Genomic DNA, 26,007 nt, shown 5'->3' on the forward strand with positions numbered 1-26,007 from the left:
GAAGGTTAGAGAGGGTCCGGTATATAACCACTTACATCAAACCTGACGAGTCTATGACATAAAAAGGCGTCTATAGTACGCTTTACATTGGCATTCAAGTATCCACTACCGTACGTTGGAAAAATCCTTCTAGTCGCAAGGTGAACGGAGCTCTACATCCTGATGAGTTCTGGCCGATCATGTCCGTTTTCAAGATCTGTGCCCCCAACAGAACAGTGTGAGAAAAGTGCCTTCGGGTTGAATATTAGCCATCCATGGGAACGAGGCGTTCACTCGAATATTTCCTTGTTTTGAATTACCGTCCAATGTAACACCACAGAAGTCAGACCTTCCTGAATCAAGTCAAGATGCGGATCACTCTCAGAGTTTTGCAGAAATAGAAACAGTTTCCAGAGATAGAGATATAGACATTCTTCATGTTTTCAAACTTCTAGATGATGTATTCAAAGGCAAGAATAGCAATGAATATGAAACCTATATTGCTATACTGACAGCTTCACATCGACGTCGGGTTTGGTAAAGCTATGTATCCTTGATGGTCGGGAACAGAGAGTTCAGCATTGTGTGAAGAACAACACATGGAATCATGTTCTGAGCGGCTCAGCCGGTATGATGGTGGGAGTGTCGATCAATACGACTACATTACGTTTCAACCATAGAGAGTCGCAGATGCATGAACATATTCACAGGCACCCTTGGCACCCATGCATCGATGACGTTCTGAACTACTTTTGGGCTCTACTACCGTCGATCCGTGTGCACAAGCCTGGATGATATGACCAATACTCCAAGAGGAAATCACAAGGGTGATGCAAAAAGTAATAACGAAGATCGAATGACGAGATAAATGGAAATTCAACATGTAGATGGATGTGGAGGTTCACTCTTTCAAAAAATTGTCTATATAAGCGTCCTGTCTTCCTCCAGTTCTTTCACATCCCGATAATCATCACCAAAAGGAAATTTCAATCACTCAAATTCTATCTCTAGACACTCAGTCTAAATACTTCACAATATACTTTAAACTTTATCATAAAGACCTTACCGGCCACCATGCAGTTCAACACCATCATCTCTGCCCTCAGCATGGCTCTGCTTGTCTCCGCAGCTCCTGCTGATGTCCAAGCTAGGAATGATGGCTCCGGGACCGCCTGCGAAGGCGCTCAAAAACAATTCTGTTGCGCTGGGGTTTTGTGTAATGTCCAGGTTATTGGGGACAGCTGTGGTCAGAAATTGTACTGCTGCAACAATAATCCGGCTCCAATTGTTAGTTAAATAAACCCTCGAGATTATCCTTAGTCATGAAAGGACGAACACTGGTTGTTAACGATTTGCTAGGGAACTATCAACGTTGTCGTTAATCTCCAGACTTGCTCCCCACTGGTAGTTTGAATAACTTCCTTATAGTCGAACCCTAGAGACGCGAATGGGCGTGGACTTGTTGCTTGAGTTTGGTTCTAAAAATGACTTACCGAAGCACATGATAATCGGATATGCTTTTTATGCACTTCTTCTTGTCTTTTATGTTCTACCGAGGCCTCTACCACACTCCTTTAGCTTGCATTAATCTCATATCTGTCTCATATTTGTCCTATTTACTGAAAGAACCTGATCCCATGAGGTGTCTCTTATCTGTGACATCTGGAGTGCACATGTGAAAATATTGTACTGTAAAGTGCCGCCAAGTCGATATCTGGGACAATCTGAAAATGAATGTACCTCTGAATGCAGTTGCCAAGGAAAAGGGGCTCCTGCCAGCTGTCAGGCAGCGACGCCAGCCGGCGATGGAAGTGACGCAAGGCGGTGGTGGTGTGGCCTTACAATGCTGCCCCGCACGTGCCCCACCAATATTGGTCGGATTTCGACTTCACATTCATACCATCATCAACCAACATCCAACAGTCTTTGCACAGGCTCGGCGGCACCTAAGCCGCGCATTACCTCGCAATGGTTCTTCAGGATCTAGGCCGTCGCATTAATGCGGCCGTCTCCGATCTAACGAGAGCACCTAATCTTGATGAAAAGGTTCGCTATTGATAGCTCTATCCTTCAAACCCGATTGACCATCGCTGACTTTCTCTGCTTAGGCCTTTGATTCTATGTTGAAGGAGATATGCGCCGCTCTTTTAGAAGCCGACGTCAACGTGCGCCTTGTTGGTCAGCTGCGCAAGTCCATCCGATCGACCGTCAACTTCAAAGAGCTGCCACCCGCCGTGAACAAGAAGCGCCTGATTCAAAAAGCAGTCTTCGACGAACTCGTCCGCCTTGTCGATCCCCATGCCGAACCATTCAAACCGAAGAAGGGAAAGACCAACGTCATCATGTTTGTTGGTCTGCAAGGTGCCGGAAAGACAACGACGTGTACAAAGCTGGCGCGACACTACCAGAGCAGAGGCTTCAGGGCTTGTCTCGTATGTGCGGATACTTTCCGTGCTGGTGCGTTTGATCAGCTGAAACAAAATGCAACGAAAGCGAAGATTCCGTATTACGGGAGCTTGACGGAGACTGATCCCGCTGTCGTGGCGAGGGAGGGTGTGGAGAAGTTCAAGAAGGAGCGGTTCGAAGTCATTATCGTCGATACCTCCGGTCGACACAGGCAAGAGGCGGCTCTCTTCCAGGAGATGGTGGACATTCAGTCAGCGATCCGGCCGGACGAAACAATTATGGTGCTTGATGCGTCAATCGGCCAGCAAGCTGAGGCGCAAGCAAAGGCATTCAAGGAGGCTGCAGACTTCGGAGCCATCATCATCACCAAAACGGATGGTCATGCCAGCGGAGGTGGAGCTATATCAGCTGTCGCGGCAACACATACACCCATTGTCTTTATCGGTACTGGAGAGCACATGCTGGACTTGGAGCGCTTTGCACCAAACCAATTTATCTCAAAGTTGCTGGGAATGGGCGACATGGCTGGCCTCGTTGAGCACGTCCAGTCACTGAAGCTGGATCAAAAGGACACAATCAAGCACATTGCCGAGGGTGTCTTTACGATCCGAGATCTTCGGGACCAGCTCTCAAATATTATGAAGATGGGACCGCTTTCGAAGATGGCCGGTATGATCCCTGGCATGAGCAACATGATGCAGGGCATGGACGACGAGGAGGGATCTGCCAAGCTCAAGCGCATGATCTACATTTGTGATTCGATGACGGACAAGGAACTTGATTCCGACGGAAAGATGTTCGTTGACCAGCCCACACGCATGACTAGAGTAGCTAGGGGGTCAGGCACCACTGTTCGGGAAGTTGAAGATCTCCTCACACAGCAGCGAATGATGGCTGGTATGGCGAAGAAGATGGGCGGAAACATGAAGAACATGCAGAGAGCGCAAGCGAGCATGGCAGGTGGCAACAAGGCACAGCAGCTCGCCGCAATGCAGAAACGACTACAAAGTATGGGCGGCCCTGGAGGCGCTGGTGGCATGCCGGATCTCAACAGCATGATGAAGATGCTAGGTGGCGGTGGTGGGATGCCGGGCGGTATGGACATGCAGGCAATGATGCGCCAAATGGGCATGGGTGGCATGATGGGCGTGCAGGGTGGTCGTGGAGGACCTCGTCGGTAAGAGACTGACGACGACGCATCTCACTTCAACGATGGATGTTGAATGGGCTGCCATTTGGTTTGGGCAAGTGGGAACTAGCCCTGATTGCATGGTCTGGCGTTGGAAGGACTGTCTCGACTCGAGGAGTGGGCTTATAAGCATTGCCATAGAGAGTATCTCTTTCTACTAGATTGGTAGGAAACCATGAATACCTAGGTATATTTGATCGCCATCTAAATCCCACCTTATGGGTACTGCAAGTCTTTTCAATGGCCGCGTCGTGTGTGTGTGTGTGTGTGTGTGTTTCGTGCTGGTTCTACGCCAGAGAAGCCACAATAAGTACAAGACCTTCCCACCGAGGCTCTATGAAGTGAGTTATTACCTTGGCAGTTCGATGAAACTGAATGTCAACCTTGGCTTCATTTCTTCTTTGTAGTAATGTACCTAGGTCTAATTCACGGCAGTAAGAACTTTGTTGGCTTGAGGGTACAATTCAAATCTCTTGATGATGATGCTCTGCTTTGGTATGTTATTGTTGGAACCTCTTAGAATTCCAATGAAAGCTCTCTATCTCCTTCACTACTATCTCTACTGTGATCGCACCAAAGCCCTAGGGCTCTTCATATCGACCAACTAACAAGCTAGTTTCCCACCGTGATTTGGAGTTGCGCAGAATCAGGACCCGTACACTGATCCGAGAACGCGTCAGAGACACCACGGAGGGAAGCACAACTCGTCTTTGGGGTGGTAATGCATTGGAAAGATGGTGTATATACTGCCTGCAGAGAGGAATAGTGAGAAGGTGGAAGTTGAGAATGCAGGGGGGCAGAGAAAACGATGTGGAAGCGGCTGCAAAGAAAAATAACATCGCACATTGGATCGATCAATGAACCAGCCATGACACATTGAAACGCATGGACAAACGAAACAACATGAGAGACATTATGCCAAACTAGCGGAATCGGCGATATTCCCCGTGCTTGTGGATCAGCGAGGTGGATGAGAGAAACAGAGGTGTGCATGTGCCTATTGCAGAGGAGGCCTCAGGAGGATTACCTACTTTGGCAAGCCGTGAGAAAGGTTAGGATGGCCGACAGTTTCATGATCTAATGGAGAATGGAAAGCATCATCTTGTTTTCAGGGGTATCTTGGAGGAGCTGGCAGGAAAGCGATAACACGAGAGTAGGGGTTCCTCCTCCGGCTCTCTCCTAGGGTACCTCGAATGCGAATAAGATGCGGCGCGTTTATGTAAAAGGATTCTACGTTTCACACATCCACATCGCTTGTGGTTGGACGCTACACCCGGCAGATCAACTGAAGCTCGAGCTCTAGCTTGAGCTGTATGTCTGGGGAGAGGTAGGGGGCTCAAGGGGGACCGATCGACCTGCAGCAGGGGATGAAGCCTTGACGATCTGACGTAGGACTAACACGGAACTGTCCAATGGAATACACGCCGAAAGGCACCAAGCTTTGAGGCTATGGCGGTGGCTGTGTCCAGTAACTGGCCCGAGCGCCCCGTTTGTCTCACTGTTGGTAGGGCAGACGCGTCTAAGTCTTGGGGCAAACAAACACACTCTCTGTGGAGACGGTTACAAGTAACTGACTCTCTTCAGATCCGAAATAATACCTCAAACTCGGCAGCACGTGTGAGCAAGTGCCGTGTGTTCGTTCGGATGGACAAGGCCAAATACGGTAAGCCAAAGTAGAGAAAGGCGAAGCAAGTAACTAGGGCGGCGGCCGTATCTGATATGTACCTAGTCATATTGTCTGACTCCAACACTGACCTTGCTTGGAGCAGGTCAAGAGGTACTCGATGGGACATGAATCTTGATATCAGCCGCTGTAGCAGTCTTCCCTCTGCCAGCTATGAGCGACTTTCGCACGATCTGTTAATCCTCTACGCTTTCCCAGCATCCATCCCAAGTTCTCGCATCTTTCTTCTACTCGAGTTAGTGTGGATGAATATGAGGCAATTCTTCATACATTTCCTGCTTCTACCAGTTCTATCGTCAATCAATCCCGTAAGCCTCCGCTCGAAAATCAAGAAAATTCTCGTTGGCGGCGCGGATTGAGACCGCCTGCTGGGCCCCCTCCAACGCCTTTACCCCACTGTCATCGTTCATCTGACCCCTAACATCAAATTTCCAGGCCTGCGACTGGGACTGCCTCCTCCTTACCCGCCTGCGAGCCTCTGCTCTATTTGGCTATTCGAAGATTTCCCCCTCCCATCTTTTCCCATTTCCATTCCCATTGAGCCATCGTGCTCTCTGCAAGCTGTTCTATATTACTTAGCTGGATCGAATTGCACTTGTGTCTTGCGAATTTTTCTGGCTCCACCATGTCTTCTTCTTCTCGTGGCGATAAGTCCTCCGTCTATCATGTCAAATTGCGCCGTAATTCGCGCGCAAACAAAGGCGGAAGAACAGTAGGGTAGCCCATTTTAGTCAAACCAGCATCAGTCTTGCACTGCGGCATCCTGAGCTACTGGAAACTCGAGTAATGTGCGTCACCTTCGGCGGCTGCTCTATGCCCAGACAAGGAACGTTGGCTGTGCAACAGTAGTAGTAGCTGCCCTTACCGGAATGGTCCGCCAACTGGAGATTGCTATCGGGTAACATAGTTGTGTAGTCTCGGGCAAGGTAGCCTGAAGAGCCTCTTGTGCTGGCAACTGCACTTGGGAGTTACTTGCACCGTTGGTAGCAAGCCACCTTGCCGCATTTGCTTCGTGGTCTTGCCAGAACACTAGGTTGACTATACTCCTGGGTCACCCTCCAGTATAAAGCTCCCTCCGCCGTGTACTCTCCCAGATATTTGCCAACAGTGTATCATTTGTCCAACCCTTTCACCTGCTCTGTTGCTCATCGACCTCCTTCAAACTCGCCAATCATGATGGATCCTGACGAATCTGCGGCTAAAGCACGTCCTGGAGATCGACTCCAGTGGCAGGATGAAGAGGCCGTTACCAAGGGTCGTCCCCGTCTACGCCGAGGTCTTTCCCAAGGCTCGTTGTCTATTCATAGCGTAAATTCCACCTCTGGCCCTATCGATCCATCGGCTGCTCTTCCTATCCAGTATCGGACGCTGTAAGTTCCTGCGTACTGCATGCCGACCATTACAATTCTAATGATATAGTTCCATTGATATCGATGACTACAATCGCAAGAATGCTATTGCCAAGGGTGTCAAGGGCGCAGCTGTCACTGGTGAGTATCGCTAACCTTCTCATCTTGCGTCACACTGTGTCATTCTGCATGACATATATACATGTGTAGGCAGAGAGTTACTGTATAGAAAACACAGTGATGCAAGGCATGTATCTCGTAACTAACAGCACATGTCTTATTAGATCTCGCGGATCTCGAATGGCACACTATCTCCATTGATGAAGTTGCTCGACGTTTGTCCACCTCGATTCAAGACGGCTTGTCAAATGATCAAATACGCCGGCGAGTGGAACAATATGGCAAGAACGCCCCTTCGCCTCCTCAAACTCATCGCTTCAGAAAAATATTTGGATACTTCTTCAAAGGCTTCGGATCCGTGTTGCTCGTAGCATCAATCCTTGTCTTCGTCGCCTGGAAGCCTCTGGGCAACCCTCCTGCTCCCGCAAATTTGGCACTGGCAATCGTCCTTCTCGCTGTCTTCTTTATTCAAGCTGCCTTCAACCTGTGGCAAGATTGGTCTTCGTCGCGTGTCATGGCATCCATCAAGACAATGCTGCCTGAGGAGTGTCATGTGCTGCGGAATGGGGCTCAGGTAACGCTTCTCGCTGCAGAAATAGTACCTGGAGATGTTCTGCTTGTCAAGGCAGGCAACAAGCTTCCTGCAGATGTGCGTTTTGTCCAAGTCTCATCTGACGCGAAATTTGATCGATCAATTCTTACTGGTGAGCCTTAACCTACCTTGCATATATTGAAAACGCGAGCTCAGCCAGGGAATGTGCATAGGTGAATCGGTTCCATTGTCTGCGGAGATTGAGTCGACAGACAAGAATTATCTCGAGACCAAATGTATTGGCTTACAAGGATCGCATTGTGTCTCTGGAACTTGCATCGCCATCGTCGTCGCGACTGGAAACCGGACTGTCTTTGGCAGGATAGCCAAGCTTACCAACGAGCCTAAAACCGGCTTATCAACGCTGGAGAGAGAAGTCCTGAATTTCGTGTATATCATCTGTTCTATCATGGGCTTGATGATTATTCTTGTCATTATTCTTTGGTAAGCGCAATAACCAATATATCTGCTGAAAATATTGACTGAAATCCGCAGGGCTGCTTGGCTGAGGAGAGAATATCCCAATTGGATCAATGTGCCAACACTCATTGTCGATTGTGTCTCCGTTGCAGTTGCTTTCATTCCAGAGGGTCTACCTGTTGCGTTGACAGCAAGTCTGACGATCAGCGCCAATATGATGCGAAAGAATAAAGTCCTTTGCAAATCTCTCAAGACTGTTGAGACCCTCGGAGCAGTGTCGGTCATCTGCTCCGATAAGACCGGAACACTGACTGCGGTAAGTCACCTTGACTTGATATGCTGGCAATAAACTAACCATTATATCTAGAACAAAATGATCGTGACAGACTGCGCCGTCGGTGTAGAGAAAATGACTGCAGATGAAGCGCGAGACCGACTCATTGCTGATCGCAATACCAGCACGGAGCTGGCCAGCAACGCCATTGAGCAGCTGCGAACTGTTGCCGGTCTCTGTAACGCTGGAGAATTCGATGCGGCGACTAGACATCTGCCCATCTCTGAACGAAAGATTCACGGCGATGCCACTGATCAGGCTATTCTACGCTTTGCCGAGACTCTTGGACTGGTGTCTGAGCTGAAGCGTTTCTGGCAGTCGAAATTTGACCTCGCATTCAATAGCAAGAACAAATTCATGATAAGGGTGCTAGGGCTTGCCAACCGAGAAGGGGTTCGAGATGCTATGCCTACTGATGCTGCTTCGGTGTTTGAAGCCGGTGATATGTGAGTGAAGCCATCAAATGGTTAACCTCTCCCTAAAAGGCCTACTAACATAGCGCAGGCTTCTTACTATCAAAGGTGCCCCTGAGATACTGATTGATCGATGTTCTCGTTATATTGGGAGCTCTGGCGCATCTCACCCCATGAACGAGGCAGCTCGTATGAAGATTGAGATCATGAAGAACGAGTGGTCAGCTAAAGGCCGACGAGTGCTTCTGCTTGCTCATAAGACTATCTCGAGGGACTCAGTCAAGGCGTCAACTATCTCATCTGCCTTCGAGACTGAAATGCTTACCCAAGCCAGGTCTGGATTGACTCTGGTCGGTTTGGTTGCTATCGTCGACCCTCCTCGGCCTGAGATCCCAGACGTCATTAGGACTTTGAAAGGTGCTGGTATCAGAATCTTCATGGTACGTCATACTTGTCTTGCATTCAATCCGAATCTACTTACTAATCACAATGTTAGGTTACTGGCGACTTCGCCCTTACCGCTAGAGCTATCGCTAGAGAATGCGGAATCATCACTAACGACACGTCAGCTGTGGCTGATGTTTCTGCTCTTTCACGGAATCCCACCGACAGCAAGACCGTCACAGTCGGAGAAGATAGGCTCGAAGACGCGGCCCCGACCTCTATCGTCGTTAGCGGTAGCGACCTCATTGCTCTTAATGACGCTCAGTGGGATCAGTTGTCGAACTCCTATAGCGAAGTCGTCTTCGCGAGAACGACCCCTGAGCAGAAACTTCGCATTGTGCGAGAGCTACAATCTCGTGGCCACGTCGTCGGAATGACAGGTGATGGTGTTAACGACGCACCTGCCCTGAGAGCAGCAGATGTCGGCATTGCGGTTGGCAGTGGTAGCGACATTGCTGTCGAGGCTGCTGATATGGTTCTTCTCGAGAGTTTTGCTAGCGTCGTCGAGGCTGTCCGGTTTGGCCGAACAATGTTTGACAACTTGAAGAAGACGATCGCCTACCTGCTTCCTGCAGGAAGTTTCAGCGAGTTCTGGCCTGTCATGACGAATGTCGCGTTCGGATTGCCTCAGATTCTGAGCAGCTTCTTAATGATTATCATCTGGTGAATATTCTTGATTTTTTTTATGTGGGAGTAATACTAACGGAGCTATTCTAGTTGCTTCACCGACTGCTTGGCTGCTACTGCTCTTGCGTACGAAGCTCCCGAAGCCGATGTCCTCAGCCGTCGTCCAAGGAAGATTGGCACTGACCGGCTTGTTGACTGGAAGCTCATTCTACAGAGCTACGGCTTTGTGGGTATGCTTGAGACAACGGCCTCTTTTGCAATGTCATATTGGTATATGCAGCGCAAGGGAATTCCATTCACGGCTCAGTGGTTCTCATTCGGTAACCTGCCGAGTGACATCGATCCAGACTACTATACACAGAAGCTCAATGAGGCTAGCTCAATCTACTTTGTCAATCTAGTCGTAATGTAAGGTCAATGCACGTTAGCCATCACCGTAATTACTAACGTTCTCCTAGGCAATGGTTCAACCTACTAGCCGTGCGCACGAGGCGTCTTTCTATCTTCCAGCACCCTCCTATCTTCAATAAACGCACGCAGAATCTGTGGCTCTTCCCGGCTATTCTGTTTGCTGTCGTCATGGCATTCTTCTGGCTGTACATTCCTCGTCTACAGGACGTGCTAGGCACTGCCGATGTTCCAGTAGAACATTGGTTCCTACCCATGACGTTCGGCCTGGGGATATTGCTTTTGGATGAGGCGAGGAAATTTTTTGTTAGACAATGGCCCCGAGGCTTGCTTGCAAGGGTGGCTTGGTGAAGCGATGAAGACAGTCTTAAGTTGCAGAAAGGATTGGAAGTCTTCATGATATAGGGGTTGTAGGTAAGTATGTTGGGAATAATTATTTGCTGGTGAGGCAATCTAAGGATTCCCGATGCCGTTGATTGCAATGGATTTTTCTTTGGTGCTATTTTTGTCAGATAAGTCTGAATGACTACTACCTGTTCTTCTTCAACGCCGCAAAGACTAGACACAGGTCCTAAAACACTTTTTCGTTCAGAGAATGCGAGTATACAGTGTCATTCCGATGCTGACACGCAGTTATTGCGATGCCATGCCCCGCAAAAGCGATAATCCTGCCACTCTAAAGATGTCACGTTAGTTATTTGATATTTCGTTCATGCGCCGCCGGAAGTCGGTAATGAATCCGAGCTTGTTCTGTGCCGATCATTATTCGCCTACCTATTACTTTCATCATTTTTACAACCAGATTTCCTCAATGACCTGATAAAAAGACAAGATCACTGATCTCTTTCGCATACAAAGTCTGCCCTACAATCTAGACTCTTTGAGACTTACTCGAAAGGTTGCTTCGATACCTAGAGCAAGACCTGCGATTGATAGGATGGCTGCTTTTTCTCCACTACCAGCATACATCATAGGCATCGGAAGCATCGGCCTGAGCTTGAATTGTTTCTTCGCACCGAAGAAAGAATATGGTCGTTTCGGCCTTCCGATCGGGGCGCCGTCACCGCCGTCCACTTTCCAAAACAATAAACCAATCGCAGATTCAAGCGCCGATGCTACAACGATATCGATGTCGCTCAAGGGTATTCGGGAAGGAACCTATGGACTGGCTCTCGTAGCATTTCAGTATCAAGGCAACGAAGCAGCAGTCACGGCATTCGCTGCTATTCTTGCTCTTGCAGGCCTTGGGGATGGTTTCATTATTTGGTTTCATGGTGGCGAGAAATTGAGGTACAAAGCCTTCGGCCACTGGTTTGCTTTTGGTGGTTTAGCTTCTTGGGCTTGGTGGAGAGCACTGTATAACTGAAAGGAAGGATCAATCCATGGTCACATATCTCAAAGCGATACAAGTTCTTATATTCTTCAGTCGATTTGTAATTCATCTAGCATGCATTGTTTTGTTATTCGATAAAGTAGTAAGCTGTCATGCATTCCCAATGGAAACCAGAAGACGACATCTTCCCTCGAGTAATGCTCGTTCATTTCCCCATCAACAATTACGGATGAAGGATGACTACACAATGAGATTCTTCTCTTTAATTTGTAGTGATGTTTTACCATTTTCCGTTTTTGGTGCTGGTGCGTCAGCTGACGAAGAGTCCTCTTGTACATCTTGAACCTCAGCAATGCCGGTCAAGCTGGTGCCATGGGAGGTCTCGTGAACCTTTGTGTAGACAACCCAGGCAAGACTAGGCATTGAGAGCCAGAATAATGCGAGGTTAAGAGCGCAGGCGCCATTGTAGTCGAACTTCATCTTAGACACTACGAAGCCGAACGTGGAGCCTAAAGAACCAACAGCGTTGATGAGCGCTGAGAGGAAAGCAGTCTCGCTAACGTTGTTTGTCAAGCTGCCGACAATCCAGTATTTGTAAGTGGTGACACTTGAATATAAACACATGTTAGAAGTGCTCACTGTCACCTAGTTTGATAGGCAGAATTGGGTAGGAGTACTTACAGCGGATCTGAGATACCCCATAGTAAAAAGACAAAACAGCCCAGACCAAAGCTTGGTTCCGCCCAATCTAACGTTGGCTGAGTACGACTATAACGAGCCTGCACGGCTTGCCCAATTATCCAGGATGACCCAGAAGTGACAAGGACAATCCAAAATCCCGCCTTGGCTCGGGTTGGGCGGCTGAACCGAGTCCAGTCAAGAAACTGCCCAAGAGCTAAAGACGCACCAAACCCGCCAAGGTAGAAGCAGAGCGAATTTAAAGCGCGGCTCCGAACAGTGAAGTATGCGTAATTAAACTGCCACTGATATGAAAGAAACCACTGAGCATAAAGCATGAGAGGAATCAAAGCTAGCACAGTTGGATTCTTTATAAGTACTCCGAGAACACGAAATTCCTTGGCCAGGGATGCAGCCTTGGTCAGATGGACCTTACGACCATCGGTACGCTGGACCTTCGGAGCAGTAGGCATCGCCAACGCAAATGGAAAGCCTAAACACATTATGGTTACAAGCACAATATAGGTCGCATTGCTGATGGAGCCTCGATATGCTCGCTCAACGTTCAATGCTAGGCTCACAATGCCACCGATAGATGCCCCTAAGTTTTGGAAAGAGAACTTCAGGGAGGCTAGTTGGAATCCCCATTAGCAACCGTCCACTGCGGTGAAATATTCTGAGAGTAACAGAGCGAACATACTGGCAAGACCCTTTCTATTCTCTTCCGTATAACCAAGGAAGACCGCGCCACTCGCCACCCAAAGGAAGCATGCTGATATGCCACATGTAACTGCACCAAAGAGGAGTAGCCAATCCACCTTGTAGCGGTCTACAACGTAGAAGCCCGCAGCATACGGTGCATAACCAAGTGTTCCGATCTGTGCACCCCGAGGATTAGTTGCAATCAGAGCGTCTTCTACTAGGCCAATATTACGCACCACAAGTGTCCATTTAGGGGTAATTTGGTTACAAATTGCACCCGCAAAAAGGGACCCAACAGCGATGACGGCAAAGACGATTGCATTGGCGGCATTCGAGACATCGGGACTCGCACCGCCACCAGCACCCATTCCGTTCAGCGCGCCGAATATGCCCGGACATGTAAACGCCGTGGCTGCGACCATCATCGCCGAGAAGATGGTTCCTCGGTACCAAGTCACCGGGTGATTGGTTTCCTGCTCTGAAACCATGATTATGGAATGACGATTCAAGGTTAAAATGTTTAATAGTACTTGTAGACTTGGGATGACAAAGGGGGGAATGGTTGGGGAATAGCACGGGAAAGTATGGGTAGAGTAGTGGAAAACCGCGAGTGACTTATATGGAGATCAACGTTCCCACGTGTAATTTCTAGTCACCGATAATCGTCAAGAAGGGTTGGCCATGCACGTAATGTTGACTAGACATCTTAAGCATGGAGAGAAGGGAGAGCGACATGCAAGGCCTCTGGCCCCAAAGAGATGATTGGTTGGAGAAGGAGAAAGTAACCCAACTAATGCAGTAGTAAACAATGCATCACTCTACTGGACTGATGGTGCTTTCTGGCCCTAGAGAGAACCTGTCGCCATTTTAATGTGGTATGAGCGAAGAGACTTACCCACGTTCTTCGGTTCCATGGACCCGGGAACCAAATAGCTGTCTCCACCTGGTTGGACCCGATAACTGGAACAGGAGAGGCACGATGGCACCTGTTTCCTGAGTCAAGATTTTGCATCTAATTGATTGAGCTCGTGCTCTGCGAGATCGGCATTATATGATTACCCAGTGATTGATACAAAGCCACTATTGCCATAAAGCCATGGTCACGACGGCATATCTAGCCTTGTCTGAGACTGGTGAGACCTCGTAAGAATAACACTGGGTACAGAGCAGCGTCGCCTACAAAACGGGGCGTTCTTCGTAATGACCGTGAATGGGAACATTGAAATGGCAAGCACAGCCTCGTCTACAATAGAACCTTTACGTATAGCATAAGATTTCTGCCATTTCCTTTCGATATGGGGCTAATTATGAGCAGAGTTGTCGGGGCAGGATTGGTTGGCAGTGTTGCGGTCTTGGCCCTTTCACGATTACCAAATGTTGAGATAGTTGCATACGAAAAGTCAGCCATAGCCCGAGAAGCTGGAGCTTGGGTCAGTCTGACCGTGACGGGCCTGAAAGTGCTAACAAAACTCATTCCTCCCTCGGAAATCAACGATATCGTCTATCGACCATCAGATGGTGGTGTATATGTGACTCGCCACTGGCGAACGGGTGACTCCCTGTTACGGCGTTACTCATCCGAGGAATTACGAGAAGATTTCGTTCAAGCGCGCACACACCGCTGGCCCCTCCTGAGGCTGATCCGGAAACACATACCTGAAGGTTCGACGAAGTACGGACGGCGTGTTGTGGACATAAACCCCGCTGACCAAGGCGCCAAGCTTGTTTTCAAAGACGGTTAAGAGTCGGAAGTTTTCGACTTGATAATTGCCGCAGGCGGCATTTATTCGGCGCTCAGGAGTAAATACTGGCCGAATCATTCTGTCAAATTCAAAGGCGCGGTAGCATACAGGACCGTTTTCCCCATATCACGGCTTCAAGGCATTGAAGGTTTTCATGACGACTCATCTGCTTGGAGAGGAGACGGGGAAGTTGTCTTTCTATCAGAACTTGGATTGGGACAGTATGGTGTGGTCATCATCAGGCGCGAGACTTCAGAATATGCAGCTACACTTCAATGGGAACATTCCGTAGGGGCAGATGGACTTCAACGTTTGCGGGAATGCTATAAGGGGTGGGACCCGGTGATTACTAAAGTATTGAACATTATCGATGATATAGAAGCATACCCACTTGATTCGGGTCCATGGTTGGAAGCTTTGAGCAGGGATGACCGCATTGCATTTGTCGGAGACGCTGCGCATCCCACCGCCGGAGCGTTTGGAGCTGGCGCCGCAATGGGTTTTGGAGATTGCTGGGCTCTTACTCGTGCATTGGAAGCTAGTCGAGAAAGCAGCGGCGCCGTTGACGGAAATTACAATGTGCCAAGAGCTCTCAGGATTTTTCAGGCGGCGCGTTTGCCTTTTTTAACTCGAGTTGAGAAGCAGATGGAACTAGATACAAAGAGTGCAATTTACGTAGCCGAGGCCAGCAAGAACGAAGAGGAGTGGGTGCGGAGATTCAAGGAACGCAATCCTTTGAGTCAATGGTTGACGGAGCACGATGTGGAGCTAGAAGTTCAAAGAGCGACCATGGAAGAGCCTCTGTAAAAAGGCAAAGATCCACTCACTGATACATACTAGTTATTTTCTTGTAAGCCATAGTGTTTCGGTTGTGACGATACCAGTTTAACTGGCTGTTGCATCCTTAGACGCGAGAATTGACTTGTAAGGCGTGATGGCGGTTCCTCCACATTCCAACTAGGTCTCTATCTTCATCCTTTTCGGAGGGCCGACGGAAATGATTAGACAAACGTGAAAGCTGCGTGCATGATACCATCCATAGTGGGCCAATGTATTAACTCACACAAATGCACTTGGGATAGCCACATGCAGCGTTGAAAATACAGGGGCGTAATCGGATGACTTTCTACTCACATTCACTTCGAAAGCAAAATGGTTCTAACAGTGCCGTAACTGCTTGATTACTAGTTTATCATATAAATAACGCAAAGGTGCATAATCCAAGCCAGCATTGTAAAACAAAATTAACATACACTAGTTGATCAACACTAGGGTGCCAACTTTTTACTGTACGTTGAAGATTGCAAAGGCCAAATGGCACAGCCCGCTCGATCAGAGTCGAAGCTCAAAGTCGCCATTATTGGCACTGGTCCGGCTGGTCTGGGTGCTGCCATTGAGCTTTCAAAGAAATCTTTTATTGAATGGAGAATTTATGAGAAAAAGCTTGAAGTGAGCGAGATTGGTAATGGACTGACGATTCAACGCAACACCTGGAAGATGTTGGAACATATGAATGCAGCCCAACACCTCAAGTCGAGTGACTTCTTTCGGCCAGCTGATGGGCACTACACTCAACATCGGTGAGCTTCCAAGGTTGCTATGCAGAATAATAGCTAACGCCCTATGGAAGTAATGGAAGAACTGGGCACCTCGTACAGAGCTCCTTCCCTCGTACAGACACGCCTCCTCATAGACAGCCATGTAGAATCCACCGGGCAAAATTACAGCAAGCCTTGCTCCGAGAAGTGAACCAAAAGCACATTCGGCTTGGAAGCAAGTTGACACACGTGAAACGGCTGGAGTCTGGTAGACTGCACATTGCATTTGAGGACGGATTTATCGACGAGGTTGACCTTCTAGTAGGCGCAGATGGCATCCGATCAGTAAGTAAGCCCATGATTAGATAACATTCAGCTTCAAGCTAACCTATCCTCCTTTCAAAACAGGTCGTACGCAAGTTTGCCTTTCCAGAGCATGCCACGGCCTACACTGGCTGGACAGCTTATCGAACCTTAGTGAAGAAATCTCTCGCTCTCGATATCAACGGCCTACCAGAAGCTGTGATATTCTGGCACGGAACCGACTCAAAATGGGTCTATACATGTCCTCTCGGAGGTGACGAGTTCGAAATAACAGCAAGAATAAGAGAGCCTGACGCAGATGATCGCTCTAGTTGGGGTAGAGATGCATCAATTCAGCATTTCGTAGAGAGCTTTAAAGAGTTTTGTCCACCAGTGAAGCAATTACTTGGACAGGTGTCCAACATCCAACGCTACGATTTCTTTGCAGGGCCGAGATTGGAAACGGTTATTAATCATGATTCTGTAGTGCTCATCGGTGATGCATCAGACCCTTTATCAGGGGCATTTGGTGCTGGTGCAGGTTTCGCTCTGGAAGATGCTTATGTACTCGGAGAAGCCATACAATGGGCACGATCATCAGATAGATCGTTGAAGAGTGCACTTGAATTGTTCGACAATGTGCGATCTACTCACTATAAGGGCCTATATGATGTTTTGGACGAGTTCGGCGCTGCCGAGTCAGAATTGAAATTTATATCGCCGCCGCTTCAACCTTTGGAGGAGATCGAGTCTCGGATCAAGGGTGTATGGGACCCTAAACATAACTGGATGTATTATTACGAGGTGAGCCAAGCTACTGTATTCCTTGGGTCATTTGCAACGGCAATCTGACTAAATTATACGCTTTTTAGGCGGATGTGGCACTGGGAGAAGCGATTAAAACTCTCGAGGATAAAGAGAAAGCCCGACCGACCTTGGCACGTCTTTAGAGGATTGCCTACTTTGCCGTTGTCATTTGGATCTCCAGATCACGAGATATAAGCTTCTCTGTTAATTTAGGTCGGCCTATCAGACCCACAACGAGATGAAACTGTTTGGAAATTGACATAGCTGTCGAGTGATAAGGCTGGATGTCTCCTAGCAACTATGCTTCAATATGCCTCTGCACAATTCGGATTAACAATCCGACCTAAACGGCAATCTTTCATTGGACCTCTATAGACGATTTTGAATGTGGAGTGGCCGATCTTCTAGTGACTAGGCTAGGCCAGTCATGGCACTGATACCGGATGGGAACCGACGACAGGGCCGTCATCACGCTAGCAAAGATAGGAGCGATAAGAACACTTGCGATCTAACATTTGTAGAGATTAATATGAGCAGTGTGCTGCTGATTCGTTACAAGTGAGAGGAAGATATATTTGAATGCTCAACTTGCCTTGAGTGTGTCTAATCTCAGAGATGAGCAAACAGAGTACTACGAACATGGCGGAATCAAAGGTCGAGATTTCTGCTACAACTGATACTGAAAATGTGAGTTTAACAACCATGTACTCGTGCTCTGCGACTAAAAGAATTGCTGTGTAGGGAGAGGTGCTAGAGATCTCCGACAAAACACTAGCTAGTGCAGGTGTCGATGTGAAAGCAGCCCATAAGGATAAAGCATTAGCCCTGCTTTCGCACAATCACGTCGATTTGGACCCCAATTCTCCTGAAGCTAGGCGAGTTTTATGGAAAATTGATATGAGAATTTTGCCGATGATCTATGCTGTCTATATTTTCATGTTGATAGTATGTGTTGACAAGAGAAAACATTCATGGACCTGGCTAACTAATAGTTTATAGGACAAAAACAGTTTGTCTTACGCAGCTATTATGGGCATCAAAGCGGACACTCATCTTACAGCGAGCGAATACTCCTGGCTTGGTTCACTTGTATAGTAAGTCGCTTGGATCTAATATTTCGCAAAGATGCTGATGCCTACCTACCCTAGCTTCGGATATCTTGCTGGAGATGTCCCAGCCATGTATTTGATGCAACACTTCCCTCTTGCTAAAGTTTTTGGAATTGTCTGTATGATCTGGGGAGTCGTTGAGATGCTACATGCTGCGTGTAGCAATTTTGCAGGGCTCGGTACACTGCGCTTCTTCCTCGGCTTCTTCGAAGTGTACACAGCCCCTGCAGCAATCATAATCTTCGGTTCCTGGTACACGAAGAAAGAACAAGTGACTCGACTGACCATCTGGTATACCTGCTATGGATTTGCCAATGTTGTCAGCGGCTTCTGTAGCTGGGCAATCTATCAAGCAGCAGGCTTCAGATGGCAAGGCCTCTTCATTTTGTACGGTGGCATTACGAGCATCATCGGGGCCATTTGCTTTTTCTTTTTGGCTCAATCGCCTACAGATGCCTGGTGGCTTACCGAAGAAGAGAAACTCATCGCCCTTGAGAGAGTCAGAAGCAATAAGACTGGCACTGAGGTTTGGCGTTTCAACTGGTCACAACTCAAGGAAGCCTTCATAGATATCCGTTTCTGGATAATTTTTCTTCTTGATGTGTCTCTTGGATTACCACTGGGTGGAGTTAGTCTCTTCGGTATGTTACAGTGATATTTGACTGTTTCACCAGACTAAACAATTAAATAGGTCCGACCATTATTGCCAACTTCGGCTTCACCACATCCCAGGCAACGCTTCTTAATATGGGTAGTGGAGGAGCTTCAGTGGTTGTTATACTCGTTGCTTTCATCATTGCAAAGTATACCAACAGGACAATCGCGGGATGCAGCGTATTTCTTTTGTCATGTATTGGCTGTATAATGATGCTTGCGATCCCCGCAGCCAACTACGGCGCTCGCTATGGCGGTTATGTTCTCACCATACAATGTGAGCATTGAAAATTAGACTACACCGGGATACTACTTACTGACCGTACAATCTCATTTAGTCGCGAACTGTGTGCCTTTCATGGCTGCCATGATGACGGCGGGTGTCTCTGGAACTACAAAGAAATTCGCCTTCACAGCTGCTTATCAGCTTGGATATACAGTGGGAAATTTCCTCGGGCCACAGACCTACAGGGCTTCAGATGCACCTAATTACTACGTAAGCATTGAATACCATATTCATGCCGATGTAAGACACACTAAAATTTTGAAAATGTAGACTGCAAAATACACTATGTTGGCCTTCTTGATACTTTGCACCCTTCTATTTGCTAGTTGGGGCTTAACTCACAAATACTGGAATTACAAACGAGACAAGCAGGACGCCGTTGATGCTCAAAGTAGGTCTTTTCGAGAAGTTCCAGGCACACGAGCTGACGTGCTTTGAACAGATGGAGTAGCGCATGCTCACGTCGAAAACGAAGAATTTTCGGACTTGACTGACTGGCAACTGTCGTCTTTCAGATATCCACTGTAACGAAAGGATGCCATCATGGAAGGTGGGGTGACAGCCAGTAGATTCCAAGGTGTTGATGCCATGAGTGTTATGGGGAGGTTGTATGCCTATTTCTTGATATAGCGATAAGGGGAGATTCTGAATGGAGCTGTTGGCTTGGTTAGCTATAACACGTTAGCACGAATATCACACAGCACGTAACAACTTGAAACGCTCTTTTGTCAAATTCGGACTTTTGGTCATTTATCAAAGATTTCCAAGAAGAATGAGGACAACTTCAATTTCTTGATAACCGAATCCATCGATCTTGATAATCATACCCAGGGACACCAACATACAAGATTTTCTTTTCAATGACCGCAAAGGCCCCGAGTAATAACATAGAAAAAACAGTTTCTTTCAACAAGGGTATTTCCAGCGAGAATTCTTTTTAGTTCATTCGATTAAGATTGATAGTCTGATACATATTGGCATTAATTGGCTAAGTTGTAGCAGAGACCAGAACTGGAACTTGAGTAGTTTCCACCGCAATATTGCCTTTCTCACCTTTGGCCTTCAATCTAGCTCTTGGTTAGTCGTGATACTATATTATTAGAGACTGAGCTCTTACTTAAAGAAAGATGCCAGTTTTCGATGAACATAGTCACCACAGGTTATTGGCTCACTAGCCGTGGGTTAGTAGGAGGTATTTTGTTAAGAGTGCAAGAACTTACTATTTCTTAAGGGGCCCTTGGAACAAGAAGCTTTCTCGACCTTGGTTGAAGTAGGCAATCGAATAGCGATCGCGTGAAGTTCCTCTCGGAGAACAGACGCGGTGGAAAGTTGCCTTGAAACGGTCATCTGACCATGACACTGCCTCCTTATGAGATCAACTAAACAATCAGATTTTCAGGCTGATCTTACTGAGCATATCTCCAATATTGACTACAATAGGTCCAGTTTGAGCTGGTACTGGGAAGAATGTATCTCCTAAAGCACCGCTTGTATGGGATTCACGGCCAGGGCATATTTCCAAGCCTTCACCGCCATTCTGTTGGAAAAGGAGAGTAAGACAACCGAAGTCAGTGTGAGTCCCAGCTCCGAAGGTACGGGTGCCGTATTCTGAGACCTGACTCTCCGAAGGAAAATAGTGAAGAAAGCGAAGCTGATTGAGACTATCGGGTGTCAAGGCATCCATGGCTTCTGTGAAGTATTTGTCTGGAAACCCAAGAGCAATGGCAAAACATTCTACTGTACGAGAAAGTTGTCAGTTCAACCTCTAGTCCAACTAACGGAAGCAATTCGCAATTTTACTTACATACTTGCTGCGAAATCGTGGCACATTTGGCCAGAAATCTTTCTGTTGTGACTTGGAAGTCAGGGACATCCTCGTCGGGTGGCCAGTAGTTACGGTGGTTAGGTTGAATAAGAAGTGACTCTTTCTGATCGATGCCGGTTGAGATACGTTTTTGGCCCTATCATTGTGAGTCAAACTAACCCTGTAGGTTCTCGTTTACATGGCAAGCCCTTACTTTGTATTCGTAGCCGAGACTGGTTGTTGAGTCGAATTTGGTTTTTAGCTTGGTTTCTGGTGGAAGGTCGAAGAACGTCTTTGATATCGCGAATTGGGCCTGAATTTCCTCAATGGTGATTCCATGATCGACCAAGGTTAGGAATCCTGAGTTTTCTGCGGCATCGACGAGCTGGGCTATGATCTCTTGCTTCCGATTGCCAAAATCTGTGAGTTCGTCTTAGTATAACAACTCTTTTATCGAGAAAGACTGATTGACCTTTCAGCGAGATAGCCGGAACTAGTCGCTCAGCCATGTTCCAAAAATCTAAGGGTGTAGAAAAGCTGACTCTTTGAAAACGCAGTGTGGGGACTAAGATGAAAGCAAAGAAACTCTAGTGATGCTTGAAGATATATCACAATATAATACTAAACAAATTGACGGACGGCTGTAATCGATGCGATTTGTAGACTTTCAAACCCTGGATGTTTTGTGAATGAGGAGAGGAATAGTCATTACGCACCTAAACGGAGCACGTCCGTTAAATTGGACATTTTGGTTCTAGACCAGTAGTGTGGCGGGACAGGATCGGTTTGTGTTCCGTTACCACAAAGGGCCACAGGCGGGTCTCGGTCCGCGATCCGGGGTTGATGATGATCATGATCACGGAAACACAGTGTTTAGCAAAGACTCAATTGTTCTCTCCTCTAATTGTAAACCCATTCACAACTTCACACAATAAACAAGATATCTGGCCGGCAATCTTCGAGCAAATTCTATCACCAGATTAGATCACATCTGTCCTGCAGGATTAGGCTTACTGTTGGACAACGTCAATATGACTATCAGTGTGGTTGACCGACTGGTTCCGACCATTTCCCTTAAAGGTGCAAGCCACATGGCTGCATTCCTACCTTTGTTGCTGACTCTTAATATTACAGACTTCGATGCTCGCAGGGAAGAAATTACTACTCAACTCGTTGAGGCAGCCGAGAATTCTGGTTTCTTTATGCTGATTGATCACGGGATTTCGATCGAAGAAATAAATTATCAGTTTGGAATATCCAAATCCTTCTTCGACCAGACCAAAGATGTGAAAAGCAGAACTCCTTATGACCTGAACTTCGGACTGGGTTGGGAGTATAAGGCCCAGACTCGTCGGCTCACAGGGACTGACCAAAAAGAGTCTCTCTGGCTCAGCCATTCATCCACTTGGCCTAGTGAAGAAGATGTTCCTGGTTTCAGGGAGTCCACGAAGAGCTTCATGAACAAATGTGGAGTTGTATCCCATAAAGTTTGTAAGTTGACCTATACCTGATCTCAAGCCTATTCTTACAATCACCTGCTATAGTGAAATGCTTTGCCACGGCTCTCGACTTCCCCGAAGACTATTTCAAGGAGCCCATGGACGCAACGAAGCCCGATACTCTCAGTAGACTCCGCATGCTCCACTATCCTCCTTCAGACAACCTACCTGGAACCTGGGGCGCCGGTGCTCATACTGATGTCGGCTGCCTTACCCTCCTATTCCAGCGGGACGGCGGCGATGGGCTTGAGATCTGCCCTGGCCGGGAGAATGTCAATAGCAAGGCTATCGGAGATACCTTCTTCCCTCTTCCAGCTAAGACTGGTCCCATAGTTGTGAATATTGGAGATATGTTGAGTAAGTGCGGTAAATCTTCCATTTGAAACAATCTAACTCTTGTTACAGTGTCTTGGTCAGATGATCGATTTAAGGCCACGTATCATCGAGTCCGTGCTATGGAGGGTGAATCTCCTAGCCGTTATTCGATAGCTTATTTTAATCAAGGCAGAAAAGACTTTCTGTTCCAGGGACCTCAGAAGAAATAGTGAGTCAATGAATTGCTGTTGCTCGTCGCTTTTCTTAACATGTCACAGCCCTGCGATTACGTGCGGTGATTACATACAAAGCTATACCGTCGCGCAATTCTCGTGAGTCTCCGCAATTGACAGAATTAGGACTTATCACTGAAATAACCTTGCAGGGACAAGGGAAACAGAAGTGGAACAACCGGGATCGCGCAGGGCCCGGCGATGGTTGCTGTCAAGAATTAGACAAAAAAGTTGATTCGAATTTTATTGGATGTGCCGTCCTACCATTTGATTATAGCATAGTTCTGCTTTTCATATATACTACTCCGGCGTCCTTGAGATAGATATAGCATGCAGATCAAGTTTGAATGAATATTGCCTAGTCGATAGCATATGGACACCTAATACACAATTGCTGAGCGGCTGGTGCCATGCATCTCGCCTAGCGAACAATATACAATGCGATTTGGCAATGATACTTTCTGATTAAAAATTGTTTTCATGACGCCTTCGCACTTTTCACTACGTTACGTGGAACATACTGGGATTGCGGCGGCGCATTGAGCATGAGTGGTTCTTGCCTACTTTAAGCGCTAACCACAATTATTAGCATGATTCGGATGCCTTGCCGTTATCACCGGCCCTGCAGACGCCGTCGGCTATGGCCGTCCGGCCACCAACTTCTATGATAACAGAGAGCCGAACTAGAACCAGTACAGTCCATCAATTCCACGTCTGGGAAGGGTTTCCCACAACGGAACAGATCCAGTCTCAACGAAACCGGACCTTGCTAACACAACACACTTTACGGTAGCTATGTCGTACGATGTCCTACCAGCCAGCTCTCATCATGAGGCTACTAGGCATCCAAGATCTCCGGACAGGGATGACTCAGCGGAAGGGGACAATGCATCATTCCAAGACACACAAAACCAGTAAGATGTCATTTTTAATAAGGATGATTGATGCGAAGTTCTGATCTCCGTAGGATTGGCGATGTTCGTCGTCGTAGGCGTATTCCTCGTGCCTGCGAGTCGTGCCGTAAACGCAAGATCCGATGTGATGGCAATGAAGTGTGTGGTGGCTGCCGCGCTGGCTCCATTATGTGTGTCTACCGCGATGTAGAAGGAGCAAGGCTGATGAAAGAGTAAGTCCTAGCCCAAAGTGAGAAAGTGAAATCTGCCCAGTATTGACCACAGTCTCTGAATTGTAGACATGTTCAACAGTTGGACACACGTCTGCAGAAGATGGAGAGCATGTTGACTAACATCCTGACGAAATTCGAGACATCACAGAGTACTAAAAACGTTCCAGGGCAAATAGATGCCTCAAACGAAGGAATGAATGAGATTGCTTTCAATGATGCTCCAGGACCAGCGGACGACTTTCATTGCCCCCCTTCACCACCACTTTCGCATGTCCAATGTATCCCGAACGAGAACAATAGGCATTCAAATGATTTCAATCGAAATGTTCGCCACTCAAAGCGTCGAAAAATCGATCATCGTCGCAGTAGACGGCCGACATATGCGGACGCCTACGGCGAATTGCACCCAGACGAATGGGGTCAACTTAGGTATGTTGTTGGAATGTATGTCATCCCCGAAGACAATACTGACTTATTTAGATACATTGGCCTCAGTTCGACTATGAGTGTGATCGATATTTGCATGCCATTTCGAGAACATATTAATCGCGGATTAGAACAGAAGGGCTACGGCAATCACAACAACTTTCTCGGACCTGCACCGTCCATTTGCGAAGCAATGACGCCACAGTCCACCGATCACAGTAGTGATATCGCCAAGAGTTTCGTTTACGGCCAAATCCCATCTCTTACCCTCGTGAACTTATTGCTTCCAGGATTCTATGATCGCATGTACTTCATTCTTCCTGTCATGACTAGAAGTGACTTCGACGCTGGGCTCGCCAATTTAAACAGAGTCACGGGGCAAGCCGCGCTCGAATCCGACTTTCTACCCGTCCTTTACGCGCTGCTAGCTGTTGCTGCATTAAATACTCCGAAAGACATTCTGGCTTTTGAGAACGACGAGTCCCTCGCCGTTTATCGAGACATGCATTTGGGCGCGAATTATTTTGCCCTTTCAACTATGTGCCACCCTCTCAATGCTCAATATTGTGGAGTGCAAAGCATTGCAGGGCAGAGTCTCAATAGATTGACACCACCTTACCCACGTCGAAGTTTGAACCCAATTATTACTCTGATACTCCAAGCGGCTTATTTATCCGCTATTGGAAGTCAAGCAGAAGCTTGGATACTAATACGGCAAGCGGTAGGACTTGGGCAGGATCTAGGTTTGCATGTAAGTTGTCCAGTGATTTCTGTGAAATCAGCTATACACAATGTCTAACTTTCATAGCGCTCAGCAGCACAATTAGGTTTCTCGAGCGCAGATCAAGAAAGGCGTCGGTACGCCTGGTGGTGCATCTACTCACTCGATCGAGCTCTTTCTGCTGCTCTTGGCCGGCCACTAGGGATTAGAGACGCAGATTGCGACGTTGAGCTTCCATGGGGTGACGAGAATACAGATGGTCACGATAGCACAGGCTTTGTCGCAATACTCAATTTACGGCGCATTTTGGGCGATATTCTCACCACGGTTGCCTCTGTCCGAACGGTCAAAGCCGGTCGCCATGTTAGCAAGACAAGAGAAATGGAGTCAATTGTTGTTGGGCTTCATACAGAATTGCAGACATGGGCTTCTAAGGAAGTCCCCGATCCTATAAAGACCGCGACTGAAGGTCAGCTTTGTGTGGAAAAGTTTATCGCCTTGTCAGGCCACTTCTGTGCACTTCTGCTGCTTTATCGTTTCTTCATGGGCAATCCTCACAGGCCTTCTCCTCTCCGAGACAACGAGGCGCTGTTCCAGTGTGCGCGAGCAGCGACCAATTGCATTCGAATTACCGACAAAATGATCAACTTGATGCCTATCTGTGCAGATCTCGTATTCCATACCCAGCACGTTTTCACGAGCTCTGTCATCTTGCTACAGTGTATCAGGCGCTCTGACGATGCAAACTTTATTCAAGAGGCACTCA

General features: G+C 47.5%; 3 protein-coding genes across 3 annotated transcripts; all 3 read left to right on the forward strand.

Moving 5' to 3' along the window:
- Positions 1-1,947: 1,947 nt before the first annotated feature.
- Positions 1,948-3,566, forward strand: UCRPA7_4281 (putative signal recognition particle 54 kda protein; the record flags this gene model as incomplete). Its single annotated transcript, XM_007916840.1, has 2 exons — positions 1,948-2,025; positions 2,088-3,566. 2 exons carry the CDS (start codon positions 1,948-1,950, stop codon positions 3,564-3,566), a joined length of 1,557 nt encoding a protein of 518 aa, XP_007915031.1.
- Positions 3,567-6,431: 2,865 nt separating this feature from the next.
- On the forward strand, positions 6,432-9,969 carry UCRPA7_4282 (putative h k atpase alpha protein; the record flags this gene model as incomplete). The annotated part of the gene is made up of 9 exons (XM_007916854.1): positions 6,432-6,628; positions 6,678-6,748; positions 7,321-7,431; positions 7,493-7,763; positions 7,815-8,055; positions 8,107-8,519; positions 8,578-8,926; positions 8,983-9,593; positions 9,648-9,969. 9 exons carry the CDS (start codon positions 6,432-6,434, stop codon positions 9,967-9,969), a joined length of 2,586 nt encoding a protein of 861 aa, XP_007915045.1.
- Positions 9,970-22,557: 12,588 nt separating this feature from the next.
- On the forward strand, positions 22,558-23,190 carry UCRPA7_4283 (putative gibberellin 20- protein; the record flags this gene model as incomplete). Its single annotated transcript, XM_007916856.1, has 4 exons — positions 22,558-22,777; positions 22,826-22,964; positions 23,014-23,067; positions 23,121-23,190. 4 exons carry the CDS (start codon positions 22,558-22,560, stop codon positions 23,188-23,190), a joined length of 483 nt encoding a protein of 160 aa, XP_007915047.1.
- Between the last annotated feature and the right edge of the window lie 2,817 nt (positions 23,191-26,007).

Source organism: Phaeoacremonium minimum (assembly GCF_000392275.1).
Source record: "Phaeoacremonium minimum UCRPA7 unplaced genomic scaffold PA7_03_scaffold_331, whole genome shotgun sequence".
In the NCBI taxonomy this organism is placed as follows: domain Eukaryota; kingdom Fungi; phylum Ascomycota; class Sordariomycetes; order Togniniales; family Togniniaceae; genus Phaeoacremonium; species Phaeoacremonium minimum.